Genomic DNA, 23192 nt, shown 5'->3' with positions numbered 1-23192 from the left:
CCCACTATCTCAGTGGTGGGAGGGGAGGAAGACAGATGTGGCTTAGCGGTAACGAGCTTTCTCCAGGCCGGATGTGCTAAGGGACCAGTGGGGGCCTTCCCTGCTCCAGGCCTGTGATCTGCTTCACACCTGTGCTCGTTTTCCCCCATGATCGATGACCTTGTATTAACCCAGAGTGACCTTTTGCCTTCGCCTGTTCTCTGGGACAAGCTCTTGGCTAGTGGACCCTCCTTTCTCTCTGATATACAGGTGGTTACTGGAGCCACGTACACTTGTTTTTCATGGTGCACTGTGCACTTAGCAGCCCGGCAAGACCTGCAATTTCATCCCTCTCAAGGGGCCAAGCAGGGGATTGGAAGGTGGGAGGGAGGAGGGTGCCGCGAGAGTGGTTGCTGTTTGCATGTGCTTTTCTATTTTGTGGCTCATATGGTATCAATTACCATTTGATGGCAACGCCAGGCCTGAGGCCCTTCGCATGTTTGTCCTGTGAGAAAGATCTGGAAGAACCGACATATGGTTTTGATTGCAGCAATTGCAGGTTGATAGAATGAATGCAGGGGTGAGGTGGGTGGGTTTTCCTTCCGGCCCTTTCCACTCTGGGTTGCTAATGTGCTTCACTTGTGGAACTGGTCGTTTCATCATCCAGTCCCTTCCCACTCACCCCTCCCCCATCCCCCAACTCCCTGCCACTTTGCATTCCTTGCCTCTGCCTTCCAAATGACCGCCAGGAACATGTGGCCTGCATTAAGGACCTTCAATTAAAACAAAAAATTGTCCACTCTTCTGTTCAATCCCAGAGCAGGTCAGTCCATCAAGATGGTCAGAAGTATACCGCAGTTAAGAAACAAATGGTTGGCACAGGTGGCAGATTCCCACCAGAAGCTTGGGACATGTTTTAAAATGGCTATTAGTTCAGATTGTTAAACGTTGAAATGATGCTGAAAAATAGCAGCAATAGAAATTAATGTGGGGGGGGTGTGTGTGTGTGTGTGTCTCTGTGTGTGTGTATTTCATTGAAGACGTCTCTTGGAATCTGTGCATCTGCTGAGTAGGGACAGGAAGATGATGATGGTTAGGAGTTCTTTGAGGTTCCATCTTTCCATACATCCCAGGCCATAAGACGATGGAAAAGCAAGTGAGGCATGTGTGTCTCTATGAGCATTTCCCTTCAGAAGGAAGATGTTGGAGACTCATCTCCCATACCCAGTGACTTCTCTCTTACTAAATTTGTGATGGTAGGGGGTACTCCTCATTACTGTGGCTCAGCAGGGATTGCATCTGTGAATATGCCAAGGCAGGGTCTACTACTGGGGAATGGAGAAAGGCAAAGAGGAGAAAAGAACATTGTAGACACTTTGAATGTTACCCAGCAACATTTTTTTTTGTTTGTTTCAAAGTAACATCTTTCTATAATGCTTTCAAATTTACCTGTCTCATAATCTGTTCTAAGATGGGTAGCCTGTGAGGTTTTGAGTTTTTTCACTTTGGCTATTGCATTTCAAAATATTACTCACAATTAGGAATTTATACAGTTTGAAACAATAATGTGGTATCTCATGAGTAAATGCTGCCATCAACATCTCCCTTCTTTTAAACTGAAAACCAGCAAACCAGAACCAAAAAAAAAAAAGCAGAAACATGCCCCCCAAAAGGTTGTTTTTTTTTGAGATGGAGTCTCGCTCTGTTGCCCAGGCTGGAGTGCAATGGCGTGATCTTGGCTCACTGCAGCCTCCACCTCCCAGGTTCAAGAGATTCTCCTGTCTCAGCCTCCCGCTTAGCTGGGATTACAGGTGTACATCACCACACCCGGCTCATTTTTTGTGTTTTTAGTAGAGACGAGGTTTTACCATGTTGACCAGGCTGGTTTCAAACTCCTGACCTCAAGTGATCCACCCACCTCGGCCTCCCAAAGTGCTAGGATTACAGGCGTGAGCCACCGCACCTGGCCAAGAAAATTTTTTAAATGTGAGATGAATTATTACTTCTGACAGGCAGCTATTGAAACCTAATCACACTGTTTGACATGCTTCTTCATATTTATTTTTATATTAGAGCTGATCTTTATCAAAAGGTAGTGAAAACTAAAAACTTAAATTATTGACCTAAATTGTAGGGAAATGTCTATCTGATCGACTCTAGAGAGAAAACTGACCATATCTTTACAATGGTTACTGAATGTGTATCTTCATAAGGCTAGATTGTTTTACCTTTGTTCAAGCTTTCCCCTTATGATGTAGAGATTGATGTATTAAATCATTTTTTAAAGAGTTTTGATGACAACTATATTTTGCTATTTCATGATCTTTATACAGTGGGGTAAGTGTTTTCAGAGATATGTTTGAATTCAGAGCAACTGGCAATTAATTGATTTGCTGTAGTCGCATGTTTTAATGGTAGCTATTTGGTCATTTGCCTGATATTTTAATGCACACATATATAACCTTAAATCATCATTCAGTGTGATAGCTTAAGATAACATTTCTGTTTCCTGCTCATGCCACTGTTAACTGTGTTTGAAGAGTGATATACTGAGAAGTTTAATTTGCTGGTTTTTTTTTCTAAAAACATTGCTTTCCTGAAATATATAGTATAGGGGCTCATAGCAAAACACCATAGTATATAGGTTGTGAGCCTGTCTTCAAACATGGTGGGTCACTTAACAGCAGCTGTGCTGGAGAGATATTTGATTTGAGAAGACTTTTTTGAATCTTCTCAGCCCCAACACCATTCTCGTTTTGAAATGGGAAAATGGAAAAGAGTTTTAGGGAATAGAGATATCTCAGCCTTGAAAGGAAGCATAGGTAGAAATCTTTCAGTTCTCACTCAGATTAACCAGCATTCCTAATCTGGCTCCCCTCACAGAGGACAAAGAGTCTGCTGGGAAATGTGGGTTTATATTTGTAGAGACACACTACAGAGGCATGAGATAGTGTTAGATACCGGCTAGATGCTTCGTGCCCAATATTAATTTGGTTTGCAAATTGAAATTTAGGAAAGCTTGCAGAGGAGCCAATCTTTTTTATATACAGCACCTTTAAAAAAAAAAAGTGTCCACTACTATTAAAATCCAGTCTTCTAAAATATTACTACATTCAATATAACTTACAAATGATCAAATTTAGGTAGACATCAATAATGTTAAAAGATAAAAGCCCTCCTACATGTAATATATAACGTCTTAAACCTTATTTCTTTAAAAAAAGATACCGCTTTTGCCAAAATCTCAATGTAGGGATACTCAAACCAACCGTCCTTGGAAGTCCTAAAAATTGCTAGTGTTCTCTTCTTTTTTGGTTTGTTTTTGTTTTTTGTTTGTAGTTATTTGCAAGTGGAGAAATATTTATAAAATTATATTATAATTTGTAATGCACACAAACAACTATCAGACCACACTTGAATCAGAGAGTTACATTTGTAAATTGAGGAAAGAGTATGCCAGCACAATGCCTAATGGAGTGAAAAATTGTGCTTATTTTCATAGGACTCTCCTGGAAAGGAGCTAACTACTTTCCTTTCTCTTAATACCCAGACCCCCTCCCTCGGCCCTGACAGCATGTTACAGAATGCATTCACTTAGTGTTTGAAGAGCTCACCACCTCCCTTTTAAGATCTATTCTTGGCGGGCGCGGTGGCTCAAGCTGTAATCCCAGCACTTTTGGGAGGCGAGACGGCGGATCACGAAGGTCAGGAGATCGAGACATCCTGGCTAACACGGTGAAACCCCGTCCTACTAAAATACAAAAACTAGACGGGCAACGGTGGCAGGCGACCTGTATCCCAGCTACTCGGGAGCTGAGGCAGGAGAATGGCGACCCGGAGGCGGAGCTTGCAATGAGCTGAGATCCGGACACGCCTCCAGCCTGGGCGGCAGAGCGAGACTTCGTCTCAAAAAAAAAAAAAAAAAAAAAAAAAGATCCTATTCTTGCTATTCATACATTCAATATGTACTTTTATATCCACAAGGAAGACATTACTGACTTCAAGAAGGGCAGTGTCAATGAGGAGCAAGGAAAATAGCAGTACGAATACAAGCTGCCATGAAAGAATTGTAACTAGACTTTATGTGCTCTAAACGTGTTAAACAAAATTTGTAACGCTTTGAGGAAAAATATTGGGGATTCTGATGAGCTGGCTAGTTTGCTTGCTTGCTTGCTTTTTTTTTTTTTCTATTTGGAATCATGGCTTCCCAATCTAAGGGAAGAAAAAAAAAAAAAAAAAAAAAAAAAAAAAACCTCAAAGAAAAGACTCAGCAGGCTTGTCTGGACATCAAATAGTTCCTACAAAACAGCATTCTGATGACTTGCATGTAAATAAATCAGAAACATATGAATTAAACTTCTCTCAAAATACATATGGGTTGAAAAATAGAGAGAAGTGCTAAGAAAATGTGTTTTGGGTTTTGCTGAGCCCATGACATTTGAAAAATAGTATGAGACATTGAACAAACACAAAGGATGGCTTGGCTCTCCCATTCCTAATATTAGCCTTCTAGTTCAACGGCAAATCAGTTTACCATGTGCCTAAATGTGAGCCACCTTGGTGCACTCCCCCACACTTAATTACATGCAGTTTAAATTTTTTCAATTAGGAGCTCAAAAATAACATTGCATTTCAAGGAAATGCAAATCTTAGCATTTTCTTACCTGCTTTGTTCACCTCAGACCATTTTAGAAAACACCACAGATCATTTCACCTTAGGAGCAGTCACACTGATGTGGCTGTCTTTGGTGTGGCTGGCATATAACAGAAGAAAAGTATCATTGTTAAGAAACTGGCTCCAAAGACAATATTGCTATTAAATTGAAGTCAAAAACCACTGCAGATAAAACATGATGAAGATGAAGGATGCCCTCCCTTAGCCATATAGTGGAAGCCCGATCGTAGACTCTCACCCTTACACCATGACTCAAGTTCCTGCTCATTTTTACCCCTGAGCTCTGTGGACTTCTAAGCAGTGGAAGTTTTCATTCTCTCTCCCACATTGCACTCAAGAGAGCTAACATGAGGGATTCTAAGTCCTGGAATTCCTCTGCATCTGGCTTTAAGTACAGGAGCAGAACAGAGGGAATTTAAGGAACAAAAATAGCCAGAGCTTCAGGCTTGTTCCACTGATGGTAAGTCATTGACACGCGCTTGGATGAAATCCTATATCTGTTCTTTGGACTAGCACCATCACCTGAGATGATCAGTTTTAGAGAGTTACAGAGAGGCAGTAGATTTCTTCTTTCCTATTTCAGGAGAAGTTATTTTGGTTGTTTAAAAAAAGAAAAAAAAAAAAAAACCACTTTAACGAACTTTTCCTAACTCCTTTACTCAGATGGTGGCAAGAGGTTTGACAGAATAAAGTAATTCAGCTAATATTTATCAAATGCCTACTATGAGTGAGGTGTTAGACTATACCTCTGAAAAAGACAAGCATGAGATAGGCAAACAGACTATTATAACCTAGACTGATAATGCATGGATTGGGGAGTACAGGCTCCTGAAGGTAGATACACGAAGGACAACTAGCCCGCATTTGGCCTTAGAGGAAGTGAAGTGCAAGGATGAATGGGAATTAAGCTGGCAAAATGCAAAGGTTATAACTGGAAGCAGGGGTGAACATGGCATATCCAGTGACCCAGAAGTAGTTCAGAATGCCTGGAGCTTATGGTACAAAAGGGTAACAGTAAAAGGTGAGACTGAAAAGATAAAATAGTGGCCTGATCAAAAAGCGACTTGTGAGCCCTATTAAGGAGTTGAGATTCGATCATGAATGTGATGAGGAGCCTTTCAAATGGGTATGCCTGAGAAGTAATTGAATTTAAAAGTCCAGAGGGATAGGAGGACCTGGAAAACTTAGAGTCAGAGAAGCCAAGGGAAGCAGATCTAACCAGAAGGAGGAAATTGTCAACAGTGTCAGATGTTGCTGAGAGATAAAAGTGACATTTGGCTGCAGCATCCAGGAGGTCTTGAGCAGTTTCATGGAAGTAGTGGATGTGGAATGAAGCTAAAGAAGTGGAGAACAGGCATTGCAAGATAATTTTCTGTCATCATTGTCATCATCCTCGTCCTCATCACCAGAAAATGAGCATCAAGTATCTTATCTACCAGACATAGAGAGTGACCAGGTAAAGAATGACATACCTGCAGCCTGGGAGATTTCAGAAAACAGATCATAAATATAAAACAGAAGACAGCAACACACAGTACACCACATGCAAAGGGCAAAATGAGCAGTGTAGGCCAATGGGATGAAGAACAGGAAGAATTAGGGGGCAGGTGAAACGGAAGAGTTTTTCAAGCAGTCAGTGCAGGTTGAGGTTTGCATTCTGTGTTGTGCCTCCTTATAAGTCAGTCCAACCTGTTTTTGAGGCTCCATCCAACGGAAGTAGGAAGCACCATCAAAGATGATGCATAGTCTTTACTTGCCTCTGACTTCTGATTACGTTTCTGAATTTTGGGAAGAAGATTAAAGTCATAAACTGATTCTTCGTTTGTTATAATTTCTTGCAACTGCTATTTTAAAAATCTGGAAACAGGCCAAGGCAGGAGGATTCTCTGAGGCCAGCAGTTTGAGACCAGGCTGGGCAACATAGTGAGACCCTGTCCCTACAATAATAAAAGTAAAATAAAAATAAAATCTGGACACAGAAAGTGAGGTACAGATATCACAAATATAGCAACTCCAAGATATTGGTAAATTCTACATGGATGAACTTCTTGAGAAATTCTGCACATCCAATGCTGGACAGCTGTGGAATTGCGGCATGATACCTTTCACATCTGGGTCATCTCCATATGATATCTTCTTCCTGGTACAAGGCCAGAATTTCACCCCATGCACGACACCTATGGAAACCACTCATGATTCAGAGGACAGTTTTTCTGAAAAAGGGTACATGATGTATACTTTCCTTCAACCCTAAAGTTCTGCTGCATGAACTTTGTAAGTGAAGGAAAGGACTGGTTCTCTTCTGCTTTGGCTGTCTTCCTTGTTTCCTATTTATTGGGTACCTGCTTTGGGCAACCCATTGTGTTGGAGGTGCTCTAAACCACAATCTTTGCTCCTAAGGAGCCCATAGTATTTATCGGGGGATATGACCTGGATAATTCACATAAGATATGAATTTCTTTCTTTTTTTTTTTCTTTTTTTTTTTCTTTGAGACAGATTCTCACTCTGTCGCCCAGGCTGGAGTGCAGTGGTGCAATCTCGGCTCACTGCAACCTCCGTCTCCTGGGATCAAGCAATCCTAATGCCTCAGCCCCCGAGTAGCTGGGATTACAGGCGCCCACCACAACAACACTCAGCTAATTTTTGTATTTTTAGTAGAGATGGAGTTTCACCATGTTGGCCAGGCTGGTGTTGAACTCCTGACCTCAAGTGATCCGCTCACCTCGGCCTCCCAAAGTTCTGGGATTACAGGCGTGAACCACTACACCTGGCCAAGATATGAATTTCTTTAAAAAAAAAAAAAGTCATTGGAAAGTTTAGAAGATGAAATACATTTAATGAAAACTGAGCTCATTCTTCCCTAATATTTGTTCTGTATTCCTCTCCATATTATACTGTTAGTACACAATCCTGTTTGGACTTACTGGAAAAAAGAGCTGAATAGCTTATCCATATGTGAAGAAATTTTCAGTTTAAGAACACTGAGGTTCATCAACATCAAAAAATATTTTCAGCATCATTAAGGTGCTGGACATGCTCTACAAATTAAATACCGTAGGGCCCCTACTATTTCAGTTTTCTCAGTGTCTTGTTGCAGTGGCAGATGCTATGAACTACATTTTTCAAATGAATATTGAAGATTGAGAAAGAAGTTAAGAGACCTCCATCTATTAATGATAGAACCAAATCTAGAAAGATGTCTCCTGCTCTGTAGAGCACATTAGGGATCATTATTTATAGCCAGTTGACTCTCTTAAGACATTTTGGCAATGAGGGAAAAATCATAGGTTCATTTTCTCGGTAGAATGAAGAACATTGAGTTTGCTAACAAAGAGAACATGAGTGACTTTGCTAAGAGAGCGTTTTTATTTCAGCGGAAAGGCAGCCCGCTTTCCTAAGAATAGCTACATTATTTACCTAAATGTTCCATGTAGCAACTGATAACAAGACTTACTGCTTAAGAGATTTGGCCATCATCTTGTCCTCTTTACTAGAATTCCATCTCCCTACAGATGGGCCCTTGCTGATATTTTTTTCTGAAGGACAACATGTAAGTTAAGGGCCTGCTACTATGTGTTATTTTGTTTTTTTAATTGAGGTGAAAGTCACATAATGTAAAACTAACCATTTTGAAGTAAACCATTCTGTAATATCTAGTACATTCACAATGTTGAGCAATCACTACATCTGTCTCGTTCCAAAACATTTTCCTCAGCCCAGAAGGAAACTGTACCCATTAAGCAGTTCCTTCCCATCCCCCTACTTCTATGCTTTATAAACCTTTAATTTTGATGTTATATACACACACAGGCATACACACACATACATGCTAAAAATACACACACATTGTATGTATGTATAATGTGTGTAAATAATGTGTAAATATAGATGCATAATGTGCATAAACGGATGTGTGTATGTGTATATACATGTATGTATACATATATGTGTGTATACATATACATATATACGCACTTATACATACATATTTGTGTGTGTATACACACACACATATTCATTTATGTCTGTTTATAGATTAGGAAGTTCCAGACATAGGACCTAATATTTCCTAATTATGTAAACAAAGAACTATCTATTTTAATGAATGTTTCTCTGCCAGGAAAAAGAAAAATAGGAAACATTCCTTGCTTCTTTTAACCTTTCTGTATATTTCTCTTAAATTCTCACTAGATGCTAATTTATCAAGGAAGACAAAGAAGACAGAAACCAATTCGGAGCCTTTTGTTGTGTAAAACTGCTGCTCTTCTTGTAAAGACATTTTCTCATTAATTTCATCAACACTGAGAATTTTAAACTGCTTCTCTTAATTTTAGCAGTCATCTGGGTTTTACATTTCTGTTTTTGAAAATCCAAAATTATTGAACAAAGTAATTTAATTAACAAAGTTTACATTTCTTGGAAAGAATTACTAAAGGGTCATTCTTACTATAATTTTTATTGTTAAAGAAATTACTGTTGTTCACATTTATTTATGCCCTCCTCATTCCAGAAGAATATTTGAGGTAGCAAGAAAAAATTAGATCAAATGAAAACATACCTAAAATTTTAGAGAAACCCAACTCAATTATGTTTTAAATATGCCTGAAGTCATGAACTAATTATTGTTGATCATTTATTCTTCTGGTCCTATTTCAGGAATATTATTGCCCTTCTTAAATAATCTTTCGCCTCCTTTAAGAAGTATTTTTGAATAACCCTATAGGATAACTTCCTTTACATTCCTTTAGCACATATGGTTTGTACAAAAGACTACTCACTTTATCACATTTTCTAGTTGCTCGTTGTACATCATAAATCTCCTAACTAGTTCCTAGTGAAAATTCTGCCCTTCTAATTTTTTGTATGTAATTTACCAAAGCACCTAGCCTTGTGCTAGCTAAAAGCTCTGCTCTGAGTTAAATTAGTGAAATATTGCTGGTTGATTTCACCTAAAAGTTTGCCCTGGGCATGAGGGAAGAGGGTGGGCATTTGAATGGGTAACAGACAGAGAAGCATCTGATTGGACGTGGATGTTGACAACTTGCATACTTACTTTTTTCATTTCAATCTGTGCCACAGAGTCATACATTTGGTAATTATTTCATGCTTTTGTTTTCAGTTGAAAGTAGTTAGGGCCATATGTTTTGACAGAAAAAAGATAATTCATACTTTTTTTCAGCTTTATGAAAGGGAAGATGGGGTAACAATTTTACAGTGTACCATGGCAGTGATTCCTATTCAAAACTTTACCAGATTGGAAACTCACTGTTCTTAACAATTCTCTTGGTAAGCAGAAGATGAAGGCATCTGTTTAAAGCACCCAGAGTTAAGTTTGATGCTTCAAAGCACAGCAGCATTCATTTATAACTCTGCCTAGCACTATGAGATATCTTTAACAAATATGAGAAGTTGTCCACCAGATTCCTTAGACGGCAGGTGATTTGGAAGGATATTCTGATCAAGTGCTAACTTCTGACTGAGGATTTCGAGTGAAAAGACCTAGGTTATAACCCCATTCCTGCCCTTACTCTGTCATGTGACTCATGGCAAAAGGAAAGCACTTAATCCACTCCAAGCTTATGTTCCTGAATGTATAAGATGGGTAGCGTGGTTGACGACTTGGATAGATAATCCATCTCAAAATGAGGATTAAAGAAGATAATGGATGAGAAAAGTTGTTTTGATTTAAAATACTATGAAGATAGGAACTTTTAATAATGACTAATGGTAGAATTTTGTCAAATTTCCTTTACGTAATTAAATTCAAGATCAAGGACTATATCTAGAGAAGTACCTATGTATTTTCTTTTGTGAAATGTTTCTTTGAATATTATTATTATCATTTTATGTCTGTTAAAATCTTGGCCTCACTGTCTTTTCATTGCTTGAATGTCGACTCTTCAAAGTGTGACTTTCTGCTTGTGTCTGATGCAACTTTCTTCCTGACTGCTCTTGCTTCCTGGGAAGGAGTAAGTACTCAGAAATGATGGCTTTTTAGCTGTCTATGCTTATTAGGTACAAACACAGCACTAAAGACATTTGGAACTGCAGAAATAAGAAGAGCGCCTTTAGGGTTGTGTGCAAAAGGTCAAACTATAATGTAGTTAGCATTTTTCTTTGTACTGCTTTCCCTTCTTTTAACACCCTCTCAGTACCCTCATACCTTCTCTGCTTTCCAAAAATGCTTTCTAAAAATTGATTATTGGGAAAAGATCTGAGACTTCATTGAACTGAAGTGTAATTACTGCTAACAAACTGTGACAGCATTTCCCAAAGACAGGGAGTGATTGGAGATGTGATGAAAAGTGGATTTGTGACTGTAGAAACTCTTCCAGGGATGTAGGCTTTTACCCCTCTTGGTAATATACCTTGACAAAAGTCTGCAGCAATGAAATTAACTTGTTCACTCCAATCGCATCTAAATTTATTTGAGCTTAAGTCCTTTCTTAAGCATGTCAGCTTTAGGCTTCAGGCATCAATCTGTGGACTAGAGTTCAAAGAGAAAGGTTGGGGAATGGTGCTCTTAAAATCTTTAGGACCATTATAGGTAATTCCATTTTCTAAAGAAAGCTCAGCCCTAAACATGTTAGAGAAGTGGAATGCACTAAAGTCTATTTTGGCAGAACCAATGAATGTTTATCTTTCTCGGTGTTATGATGTTATTCTTAGTTTGACGTGTATCTCGTGTGTGGTGTGTTTATTCATTCATGCATGCATGCACTTAGTAAAGTTTTGAACCTATTCTGTGCCAGGCATGACATGCACATACACATTTGCCCAAGCACACCTGCACGTTGTTTTTTTTTTTTGGTAATGCTGTTTTTACCTTATTGTTTCTGCGACTGGCTATCCTTAGCAGGCCTTCTTAGTGTACAATAGGGTATAGAAGAAATAACAATCAACATTGGTGTAAACCTAAAATTAATTTCTGTCTTTATTGTAAAGTCATAGAATTTGTTTTCATCTGGAAGATGTGCTGCCCTCATTTAATGGATAAAACAGTGCTTTCAGAGGTCACAAAGCTATTTTTTGGCAGATATAACCAAACCTATTTTGATGTTCCAACACCTCCTAATGAAGCAGTAGTCGTCATCTAAAACAAAAAGCAATTGGTTGCTAAAGGAGGAGAAAGTGTTGAGTTGGGAGATGCTCTATTAGACATAATTGACAATCATGAATTTGATATGATAGGTGTAAACAGAGATAAAAATAATTTAGTCACATCTGTTTAAGATTTCAGATAACCAGAAGTAATAATGGTTAATTGAAATAATCTATCAGGTTCTCCTTAACATTACCTTGAATTTCTTCACATGCACATCAGTGCATTTGGTAAATAAAAGTTTGGAAACAACTTGGTTAGGTGTTTAGAACATATTAGAGTTGTGATGTGCTCAGCATCCACAGTCTTTTATCTGTGCCAACCCTGAGCCTGGTAATGAAGCCAACTCCCACATGAATAAGTAACATAAGAAGTGTAACCAGGAAGAAGTCAGGGTTTCACCTGGACCAAATTTTAAGCAATTAAGTGTTTCAAGCGATCTTTAGCCAGGTGTAACTTAATCAGTTTAAGGCACTCTCAGCTAGGGCCAAGGTACTCATAATGTTGGCAGTGGGCATTCCTCTGATACACCATGTTGAAAGTAATAGGAAACACAGAATGTCTGCTCAGTTATTGCCAAGAGCAAGAGAAATGCAGGTGTAAAAATAAAAAGAAGTGTTTGGAGCCAGAGGCTAGTACACATAGACAAGACTGTATTCATACTTCACTTTAATACTTCAGATAACAATCTGGTGGTTTTTAATCAGTTGAGTTTAGTGTGCTGGTATCTAGTCGTGGGTTTGGTTTCACCACTAAACCCTAGTGTAACTCTTAGCCAATTACTTCACCTCTCTCCATCTCTAGTAGTATTCAACAAGTGTTTTAATACCTGCTGCATCTGAGCTCAACTTCATGTCTGGAAGACAGATGAATGGTCCTGCTTCTTGCAGTAACACACAAGAACCTCCTTTGTGCTGCCCTGACTGAGATGACCTTGTGTTCTTCTCTATGGGCAAAACATTTCTAGGCTGCTAAATGGCCAGGCAGTGTAGGGGACCTAGGACTCTACAAAGCTGGGTTGTGGTAGGAGTCCGTGAGCACCATGGAGAGAATTCTTAGTTACCAGGAAATACTGTTGTAGTAGTTAAAAACTCAGACTCCAAAACAAGACTACATGGTTTTGAATCTCAGTTTTGCCAGTTTATTAGCTGCCTGACTTTAAGCAAGTTGCTTAAGCTCTCTGTGCCTCAGATCCCTTAGCCATAAAATTGGGATGATAATGAAACAAAAGGGTCTGTATGTAAGCAAAATGAGTGTATGTACAGTTTGGCTGCAATAGAGCTGATGGGTGTAAACAGATATAAATAATGACTTCTTTTCTGAAAATGACTTATTTTCTGTTTTTCTCGTTGGTGATCCCTGCATATGTCACTGGGATGGCTGCAGGAATTCAGTAGGATAATGGGGAAAATAGCTTAAATCTCAAATGTTCTATAGCTATAACATCACTATGACGTCATAGCAGAGTGAGCCCACTCACATCTCTCCTGGCAGTTTTGCTGCCTCAGAGTTGGAATAATAACTCACTGAAAATACTTCCAAAATAATGAGCCACTCTGCAGATTTAATTTGTAATATTATTCTTTCTAATTATTAGTGGTTCTGTCTTAAATTCTTTTGTTTTAATTGAAGCAGTGTTTTTTCCCCCTTGTAAATTTCTATACATGTCAAAGGCTACCGGCTCATTGTTATTTAGAGTTTGAAATTCAATTTGAAAAATATACTGCAGCCAGCTATATGAAAAACATGAGAGAATATTGTTGACTTTTGATGGGAGAGAAGAAATTACGAGGCAGAGCTGCCTAGCCACGAAGAACACCAGGGTTTCGTGCTTTGCACACAGAAGGCACATACTTAAATCAGCACAGCTCACTCTTTTTTTTACTGTGCCTTTGCTGAGCTTGCTGCAGGCTGAGTGCACTGGTAGAGAAATGCAGGGCTGTGTTCTGGCCATCCCTGCCTGCTCAGGCCTTTCCTGCTCCTTTGTGGATCGCCCAGGTCCCTGCTGCTTCCTGGTGCCGTCTCCTGGATCCTCTTGATATTTTTCCGTTCTGTAATTTGATTGATAGTTACAAACAAGGAAGGGGCTTGAAATTCTTACCGTTTTGCGACTTCCTAAAACGGGAAAGGAAATTTGGTGGATGAGAAGGGAAAAACACCTCCTGGCTGAAATTCACTTACAGGATTTAGCCTCAGGTTTAATGTACTCATGAATGAATAATGACTCAGCTGATATTTAGAAGCTGAGAAAATTATATGATTTTTGTGATGGGGTGTATAGATATGGATGTATATTTGAAGTGATTTGTGTTGTAAATATAGTAAGATGCTCAGGGAATTTCTTTTGGGGAAATATATATATTCTTTTCGTAGGTTTTGTGGTGCGTCCTGGTAGAGGGGAGATGGGTCATTGCTCAGTAAAAATAAAATATGAAAATCATACATATAAATGGTACATTTTACACTTTTTGATAGTTGTGAAATACTCTTTTTTTCAGACTACCAATAAAGAGAATTTGAGGAGTAAAACTCTTCTTACCATGAATTATTTTGGGGCACTTAGAACTACTTGGTTAATTCTTTTAAATACTCCAACTGATTTAGATGGAGTAAAAGTGTCACAATTTTAACTGCTTGTACTGGTGAAATATTTCCATTTATAAGAAATACCCTCCTATTTGTCAACATACTTAAGACATGTATGTGTTGTTTCTAAGCACATTTCCTGTTTATTTGATAATAGAAATCGCCCTTTAATCATCACTTGGGCGTGAAGGAGGATTCTTCTTCCTCCGTTAGTAAATATTCCTTGACTTGATAATACTGAACATATGGGAGGTGAATAAGCTTAAATCCTGTGGTTTGGTTTGGTTTTTGGTTGTTTGCAGTATTGGACTGTTCACCTGCACTGTCCTGTGCCTTTGAGTATGATTAACTGCCATTACACAACTCTACTTCTTGCATTTCTTGACTAATCTTTCATATCGTTTGACTGCCCATTGGAGTCTTTAAGTTAGCGACTTAGGAAAGATTTTAGGAAGGAGAATGCCAGGAAAACTGGCAGAGAAGTCAGGAACCTGGGCTCTGTCCAGGCCCTGGGGTAAGTCCTTTCACCTCTTCCTTTGACTCCTTTACAAAACGAAGTTGAACTCATTTGAGCTTTAAAAAGATGATGCCAAGAGGCAAGACAGAGGGCAGCAGATGTGAAAGTAACATGAAAGAGAAAGGAACGTCTGAGAAAAAAAAAAGCTAGAAAAAGATTTTGACTAATAGTACTAAAAACAAAGAAAGAATATGGAATAAAGAGACCCAATTATACTGATAATTACAATTATCAGTATTGTAAACACTACAGCAAAAAAAAGCTAAAAATATATTCAGCTTTTATTGTCCATAAAAAGTGATCACACCATGTCTAACTGTAATTCCTTTGTCAAAAACAGTAGAGGCTAGGTCTAAATTGCAGATTAAGAGTTTCTTCCTTTTACTTCTTGCATATCCAGAAACCTGGGGTCATAGATACTCTTCCATGGTGTGTTGTTTGGCACAACTTGCAAGTATTTTGGCAGATAGTTAGAAAAAAAGACTTTAAGAAATATGCAATAGTATGAAGGACTCTAAATATAATAAATAAAGCTAAGATCTCAGTATCCTGCCATTCATTACAGTCAACATTTATTGAACAGCAGTTACATGCCTAGCAGGGATACCTAGAACTTGCCTCTCCCACTAGCACTCCAGAAGAGTTCCTGCTTTCCCAGCCTAAAAGAACAGCAAGTCTTACATGAGTTAGGCTTACTGTGATAGCTGTCCTGACAGCGAGTGGCAAACATGGCCCAGTGCCTTCCTCTTGGATGAACATGACTCTACACTGGGACTCCCCAGTACACCTTTTTGTGGTGATGGGAAAGTCCTGTGTTGGTGATGTTCAGTATGGTAACCAGTGACTGCATGTGCTGTTGAGAACTTGAAATATGGCTACTGTGACTGAGGAACAAAACATTTAATTTTACTTAACTTTGGTTGAGTTTAATTCAAATAACTACATATTACTAATGACTGCCAATTGGACAGCAGCTTTCTAGACCCATTGTTAAAAATAATTATAAGCAACGAGTACCTCTTACGAGATAGAATTAATAATCCTATTTATTGAGTGCCCATGACAGATTAGGAATTATGCTTGACATATATTATCCCTAATCCTCACAACAATGGTTCATTTGACAAATAAGATAACTGAGGTTCTGAGAGATAAATTGCTTTGTTATGTCCTTGCAAGGAATTGTGAGAGCTGGAATTTGAACCTAATCGGTCAGACTCCAGAGCTGGGTGATTTCTAGTTTCCTGCCAAATCTGTATATGTACTGTCTGGAGGCTGTCTCTTCTGAGTACATCTTCTCCTTGTTTATGGGTTAGCTAGCAATGTCTTTATCTTGGTCACATAGGACAATTACAGGGTCCATCTTAACTCTTCTGAATATGGACATGTCACTGCACTGGACCCATTCATTTTTCTTACTGAGACCTATGTCCTTCAAAAAATATTAAGAGTTGAGGGTCCAACCCAGTTTCTTGAATAGTAAGCTAATCACTACAAGTATATTTTCCCAGTAGATGCTGAGAGAAGCATCAAAGCATATGGGTAGTTCTGTGGACATCAGTGGCACACAGTAAACTCTTGGCATTTGAGTGTTTAACTGTCGCAGTTGGGAATATTTGTGAACTCTCCCAAGGCCTGAGTTACTGATTGAGCCTAGCTAGTACTTTGGCGTCTGTGGCACAATTCTGCTTTGCTGTTTCCTGCTTTCCATGGAACATACAGTAACTCTCTTGAAGGGTCTGAAAGCCTCAATTACAATGTTTAAGTGATTCTGAACTGATTTTTCTTTGGAAATTATATATTCAGATGGTACTGGCAGAGTCACGAAGGGGTAGTAACGTGGAGAAGTAGTAAAGGTCTACTGGACAATCAGTTGGCTACCACCCAACCACATATGGTGATGTGATATGAAGCCGCTTTTCTTTATTCCCTCGGAGTTAAGGTTTCCCCTTTAGGAAGCAGCAGGTTACTTAACATGTACTTGATTTCACCATAACATGCATTATGACATTTTATTTTCTTTTTTCTTTCTTTTTTTTTTTTTTGAGACGGAATCTCGCCCTTTTGCCCAGGCTGGCGTGCAATGGCACGATCTCAGCTCACTGCACCTCCGTCTCCCAGGTTCAAGCAGTTCTCCTGCCTCAGTCTCCCGAATAGCTGGGATTAGAGGTGCCCGCCACCACACCTGGCTAATGTTTTTTTGTATCTTTAGTAGAGATGGGGTTTCACCATGTTGGCCAGGCTGGTCTCGAACTCCTGACCTCATGATCCGCCCACCTCAACCTCCCAAAATGCTGGGATTACACACGTAAGCCACCACACCTGGCTGACATTTTGTTTTCTTAAAAGGTCATTATCAGACCCCACAAGACTATTTCTATAAACTATGACCCAAGTATAGCCTCATGTTAGTAGCTTAAAATAGATTTTCTTTACCTTTTTTGCCCTTTAAAAGCGAGGAATTATTTTTTAATGGAAAGAACAGAGACTTTGATGATCAGTTCACATCCTTGCTTTACCCCTGGAAAAATGTGTAACCTGGAAAGATAGCTTAACATTCCTAAGTCACATTTGTCCAAATAAAAACAATGGCAACAAGACTTCAGTACTAATGTGTAATGTCTGATGTTTTTTGTATGATTAATCTGTGCCAGGTTCCATTCCAGTTTCTTTACACACATTATACCATGTCATTCTCACAAGAACTTTGCATAGCAGGCATTGTCATTTCTACTTTACAGGAAGGAACCTGAAGACCAGAGTTAAAAGTAACTGGTCCAAAATTGCCTAGTTAATAAATGGTGGAACCCGCAGTCAGACCCAAGCTGGTTTGGGGCAGTACACTTGACCTTCTTATGATACGTCAGCCTTGTGAAATAGGAAAGATACTATTAATAATATCTGCCTTGTGTGATCATTTTGAAGGTTAGATATAATGTGTGTGGAACTCCTGCCACCAAAGTTGTTCCACAAGAGGCCCTAAACAAATGAGTAATCATTATTACTTTAAAATGTCCATAAGTGAAACTGATATGCCTAGACCAGTAAAAATGAGAGCCTCATAAGGAAAAGAGTAGGAGGCATACCTTTGTTTCATTTTGTTTGTTGGTTTCTGTGCTTGCTTGTTGTTCTTTTCTGTTAGGCACAGGTTTCATTTAGAAAAAATTAAATTATTATTTCTTTGATGAGTGCAGAAAGAATAGTTGGAAACATTGAATGGAACAGCTAATGTACCATTGTAATACTTCTCAGATTACCAAAAAAAAAAAAAATTAAATCTGTAAAATGAAAACTTTTTTTTACTTTTGTCAGTTCAAAGTTGTGTTATCTAGAGAGTTTTGTTAAACTCAGGATTTCTATATGTATGATTGTCTGCTAAATTCAGGATTAGAAGAGAAGAGATAATGGTGCTAACTTTGCATATTAAATATATTATGTTACTAGTTTTCCATGAAGCTTTTACTCAGCAAATAATTTACTAAAAGGGCTGTGACCTGTGAGTTTCACCAAGTCTTTCCATTTCCAGTTTTGACAACAAAAGTTTCACACTTCTTTAGTTACTCTTGTGGGAGAAATCAGAATGCCAGCGATCACCTTGATCTAAGCATATTATTGGAGAAAAATTCAAGGATAGGTATTTGTTTCTCATTAGATTTTCCTCATATTTCATCATTGGGGTCACTCCAATACATGGTACTAGAATTTGGAATTTTTATTTCATGTTAGATTGGACTCATTTTCTGGTGTTAGTCATTAAAAATAATTTCAACTCCTTGAAGAGATCTGGGATGTTTGTTGTTATTCTGTTGATTAAATGAAGCTATTTCATTTAACAATTGTGTTGTTAAACTTTCTATATACTTAGAATAATAATACCAAAAACTGAATGGATATGAGCTTTTCTTATTGAATTTAATGTCAATATCAAATACCTTATTGAAACCCATACTTTGAAAGCTTGATTGAGAAATTGGTAAAAGAGTTAACTGAAGTACAAATAATGAAGCAGTTCACTGGTCATCCAGGTTATGAAAGATTAAACCATTAGAGATAAACTGAACTGTGAACATTATGATCACGGTGTTTTCATAAATACCATCTATGTCTCTGCCACCATTCTAAATAAAAGTACCCTGTCAAACGGTGAAAAATAAGAGTAATGTTTCTTTGACCATTTCATTATTGAGTTTTCTTATATTTGAAATGTGGGAGGTTGAACTAAAATTCGTTGGTTCCCTTCTCTAAAAAGTTATAGTTATATGTGATATTTATGTATTTATATAAATAAAAATATAGAGCTCTTCCCTTGAAAATAACTTTTGAGATAAGAATGATAAAGTATCTAAATGGAAGATGAATAAAATTGTACCTGATTTGTAAATTATTATATAAAGAAAATGTATAAAATATGTAGAAATTGTCTATACAAAAAACTATAAACAGTGGTCCGTTGCCTATTAACAAAGAGTTTCATCTTATCGAAAAAGTCTTGAATTGGCTACAATAGCAGAAAAATAGAAATTGCATAGTATAATATAACCTAAAAACATTTCAAGCCCATAGATGCTCTTCTCCATGCAGCCAATATTTATGAACTTGGAGTAAGTGACCTACTCTTAGATATTTGAGCTTGATTATAATTCATAGTCAAGGTGGCCTCCTTGTAAATAACCAAAATTAACCAAAGATTTTTCCTTATCTTCCAAAAGCAATGCCAAGTGATTCTATCCAAATTGGAAAAAAAAAAAAAAAAATTAGGTGTCATCAAATGGTGTTGACATAATGATATATATGTTTAAGGATAATGTAATAGAATATGCAATTAAAAGTACAGTATATGTGAAAAAAATTGATTTTAATTGTTTTAAAACATAAGGCGATTTAATAATGTGGGTCACAGATTCTTTTTAGTTTAATAATAAATATATTGATTTCTGAAATTTGGGGATATTCCATAGTACACTTAGCTTATGCTTATGTTAATACTGAGGCCAGATTGCTGTCAGCCTAATAGCATGTAGATATATTATAGTCACACTACAATCATTCTGTCAGTTTTCAATTTCCCCCTTTCCCATGATGTTTCTTTCATCTTGTTAGCTTACTCTCAAGACCTTCTCTAAATACCTTTAGTAGTAATTCACAAACTGTTTGTTAGTTAATAGTTCTCAAGAAAATTCTGAGATTTGGTTGACAGAACTTAGATTGTTTGTTTGTTTTTGGATTCCTAGCCAAAGTTTTATTCTTTGTTTCTTAAAAATACTCAAAAAAAGTTTTTTTCCTTACTGTAAGTCCTCTGGAAATAGAAGCAAATCACCATTTATACATTTAAAATGTGATGAAAATCACAAAATAAAGTCCAATGAAATACAGGGCTTATATCCATTAGTGCCTTAAGAAAAATCCCTGTTTTCTAAAGTGTGAGTGGGCTTTTCTGGTTTGTTTTTGTTTTTTTTAAAGCTCCAGGACCTCCCAATTTTCAAGGGCACTTTGGGGCATGTGTAGCGTTTATTTGATGTATGGATGTAGATGCATATTTTCCAACATCTGTCTCTGTGGACCTATGCTTTGTGAAATCCTAAACCTTGTATTAATGCTTAGTTGATGATTCATGGTGTTCTGAGAGCAATTATATAATTTTTCTTGGGGTGTTTATTCGATGTGCACTGTAAAAAAAAATGAGAGTTATTTTTTGGTAACCCTGCACTTGCCTTTTTATTGATGAATTTCTTTTCCTTTTACTGTGACCTGTGAATATCACTGTAGGCTCACTGCCAATTTTGTGAGCTGCTGCCTGCTTCAAAATGGAGGCAGGAAGGTATCCATTTTCATCAAGAGGATGACAGTGTTCCAGTCTTTCTGACCATCTGGAGAGAGGAACTTTGAGAGCAAAAGAAAATGGGGATTAAAAAAAATTGTATTTAGCAGAAAAGGCAAAGGGGAAAACCAATTGAAGTTAAACTATACCTTATGAATTTGTGCTTTTCTAATATGCTGTCCTGTTTAAAGAAAACATAAACAAGAAAATACACAGGCTATTTTTATAAAGAATTGGTTTCCCAAGTCTCATGAGTATTAGTAAATGAATGTAAGTAAATTAGGTTTTTGGCACACTTTTTAAGTTTATTGTACACACAAATATAATAAGCACAAAAAAGGAGGGCTCCTTCCTCCCGCTTCCTTTGCACACACTGATTGTTGGTGGTCTTATGTAGATCCAGGCTTTTAATGGCCTTTTTCATGCATCTCTGCAAAAAGCTGACACTGTGGGAATTTAATATTCTAAGATATATTTATCATTTTCCGTGGTTTGAATAGTTCATTTGTGTTCTCTGTCTTTCCCTCTGTCTGTCTCTCTCTCTCTCTCTCTCTCTTTCTGTCTGCTCCCCGCTCCCCTGCCTACCTCCTCTCTGTAAAAGTAAAAATTTTAATTGAAAGGTAGAGTTTTACTCTACCATTTGAAGAGGTTTGATGCATGGCTTTCTGTTTTTACCTTTTTTACATGCTTATGGGCCATCTGTGTTTAGAAGAAAAAGAAAGAAGTGCTTAGACTCACAGAATTACCCTATGGGCATTATACAGCGTATTTACAGCTAGACATGGTTTACATGGACTGGAATATAACACACCTGGTTATTTTCTATTCACACAAATACACTGAGCTTTTGTTTTGTTTTGTTTTGTTTTGCTTTGTTTTTATTTTAGCGTGTTCAGAAAGGGCACTTTTTCTAGGGTTTGTTCAGATTTAAACTGGAAAGGGTAGAAAGGTAGCACTTTCTGCCTACTTTTATAAAAGAGTGAAGCTTGAGATGCTTTGGTCAATGCAAAAGCAAAACTCAGTTGGTTCTTTCTCCTCAGGTCTATGCTCCATCAGCAAGCACTGCCGACTACAATAGGGACTCACCAGGCTATCCTTCCTCCAAACCAGCAACCAGCACTTTCCCTAGCTCCTTCTTCATGCAAGGTAAGATGCTGCTGCTTCTGAGGGAAAGGCCACAGGGTAGCATTTTCCTGGGTCACTTAATGTCACAGATAGGGCAAAAGAAGTGGAATAGTAGACACATGTAGAATTTTTGAAGTCATACTCTTCTTAGGAATTTAATTCCTTAAAAATGGATTATTAATTAAAACTGTACTAGGCCTTTCTTTACAATTAAACCCCTTTGAGCAGTAATGGGTTAAGATTAGACTGATCTGCTTCACTTAGAGCCGATGCTCTTGCTGGTCTTCCACACATGACCAACCATTTCAGCATATTCACCATCCCCAAGACGATGTAGCTGTTAGTTTAGAAGTGGTTCATCTCCATGTATGTTTAGAACATCCTGGATTTAGCCAGCTGGGAGCAAGTTGGCCTAATGTATAACCTTATGTAAAATTTTCATCCACTTACTAATTCGTAGGTAAGAACAAGGCTCCAAGATGAAGTAACCTACCACAGACTGGAATATTACATGGTGAAAGTTCTGTCCCAACATAGTAACTGGTTTAGGATAAAAGACCCAACTTTTGGGGGAGAAGACAAATATAGAAAATACGGAATTGTCCAGTATGTTTAAATACATGGATGTGTGTCCCTACCCTGAGCTTTTAGTCTTGCCACGGATAGCGTATACCTTTCTGCTGCTCAAAAAAGACCAAGATGTGACCGAGTGCAGTGGCTCATGCCTGTAATCCCAACACTTTGGGAGGCCAAGGCGGGTAGATCACAAGGTCGGGATATTGAGACTATCCTAGCCAATATGGTGAAACCCCGTCTCTACTAAAAATACAAAAAATTATCTGGATGTAGTGGTGTGCGCCTGTAGTCCCAGCTACTCAGGAGGCTGAGGCAGGAGAATGGCGTGAACCTGGGAGGCAGAGCTTGCAGTGAGCCGAGATTGCACCACTGTACTCCAGCCTGGGCAACAGAGCGAGATTCCGTCTCAAAAAATAAATAAATAAATAAATTTTTTAAAAGACCAAGATGTTTGAAATGACAGCAGCTACTTCAAGAATGAACCACTTGGAGGATGCTCCTAAGGACTCCATCCTGATATGTGTGTGGCACTTATTTCTAATGTAATTATCTTGTTACCAAGTTAATGCCCTGAATTTAGATGAGGAATTTACCCAGAACCCCTGTGTGCAAAAATTTAACTCTTTTTGCCCAAGTATGAAAACCTTATTTGTATAAGCCTTGTCTACGGGCCATGGGTTTTCTTTCTTTATGCACCTCTAGGAAGGGCCATGTCACAGGAAGGGGAGCACATTTGGGGCAGAGAGTACCAGGGAAGCAGCCTGATTATAGTGGACACACTCAAAGTCATTCTCATTAAAAGATACTAATCTT

At 38.1% G+C, this 23192-nt stretch overlaps 1 protein-coding gene across 17 annotated transcripts in view; it reads left to right on the top strand.

Annotated features, from left to right (window-relative positions):
* The window catches only part of TCF4 (transcription factor 4), a 371585-nt gene that overhangs the window by 293673 nt on the left and 54720 nt on the right, over positions 1-23192 (top strand). For all 17 annotated transcript variants that reach the window (XM_017850137.1, XM_017850133.1, XM_017850136.1 and 14 more), the window contains one exon: positions 21719-21824. In XM_017850137.1, the coding sequence (XP_017705626.1) occupies positions 21719-21824 (106 nt within the window). The remainder of the gene's footprint in view (positions 1-21718; positions 21825-23192) is intronic.

The sequence above is a fragment of the Rhinopithecus bieti genome, unplaced genomic scaffold (genome assembly GCF_001698545.2).
Source record: "Rhinopithecus bieti isolate Rb0 unplaced genomic scaffold, ASM169854v2 scaffold_33303, whole genome shotgun sequence".
Classification (NCBI taxonomy): domain Eukaryota; kingdom Metazoa; phylum Chordata; class Mammalia; order Primates; family Cercopithecidae; genus Rhinopithecus; species Rhinopithecus bieti.
The sequence above is the reverse complement of the archived record's forward strand: the minus strand, read 5'-3'. Positions and strand labels throughout refer to the sequence as shown.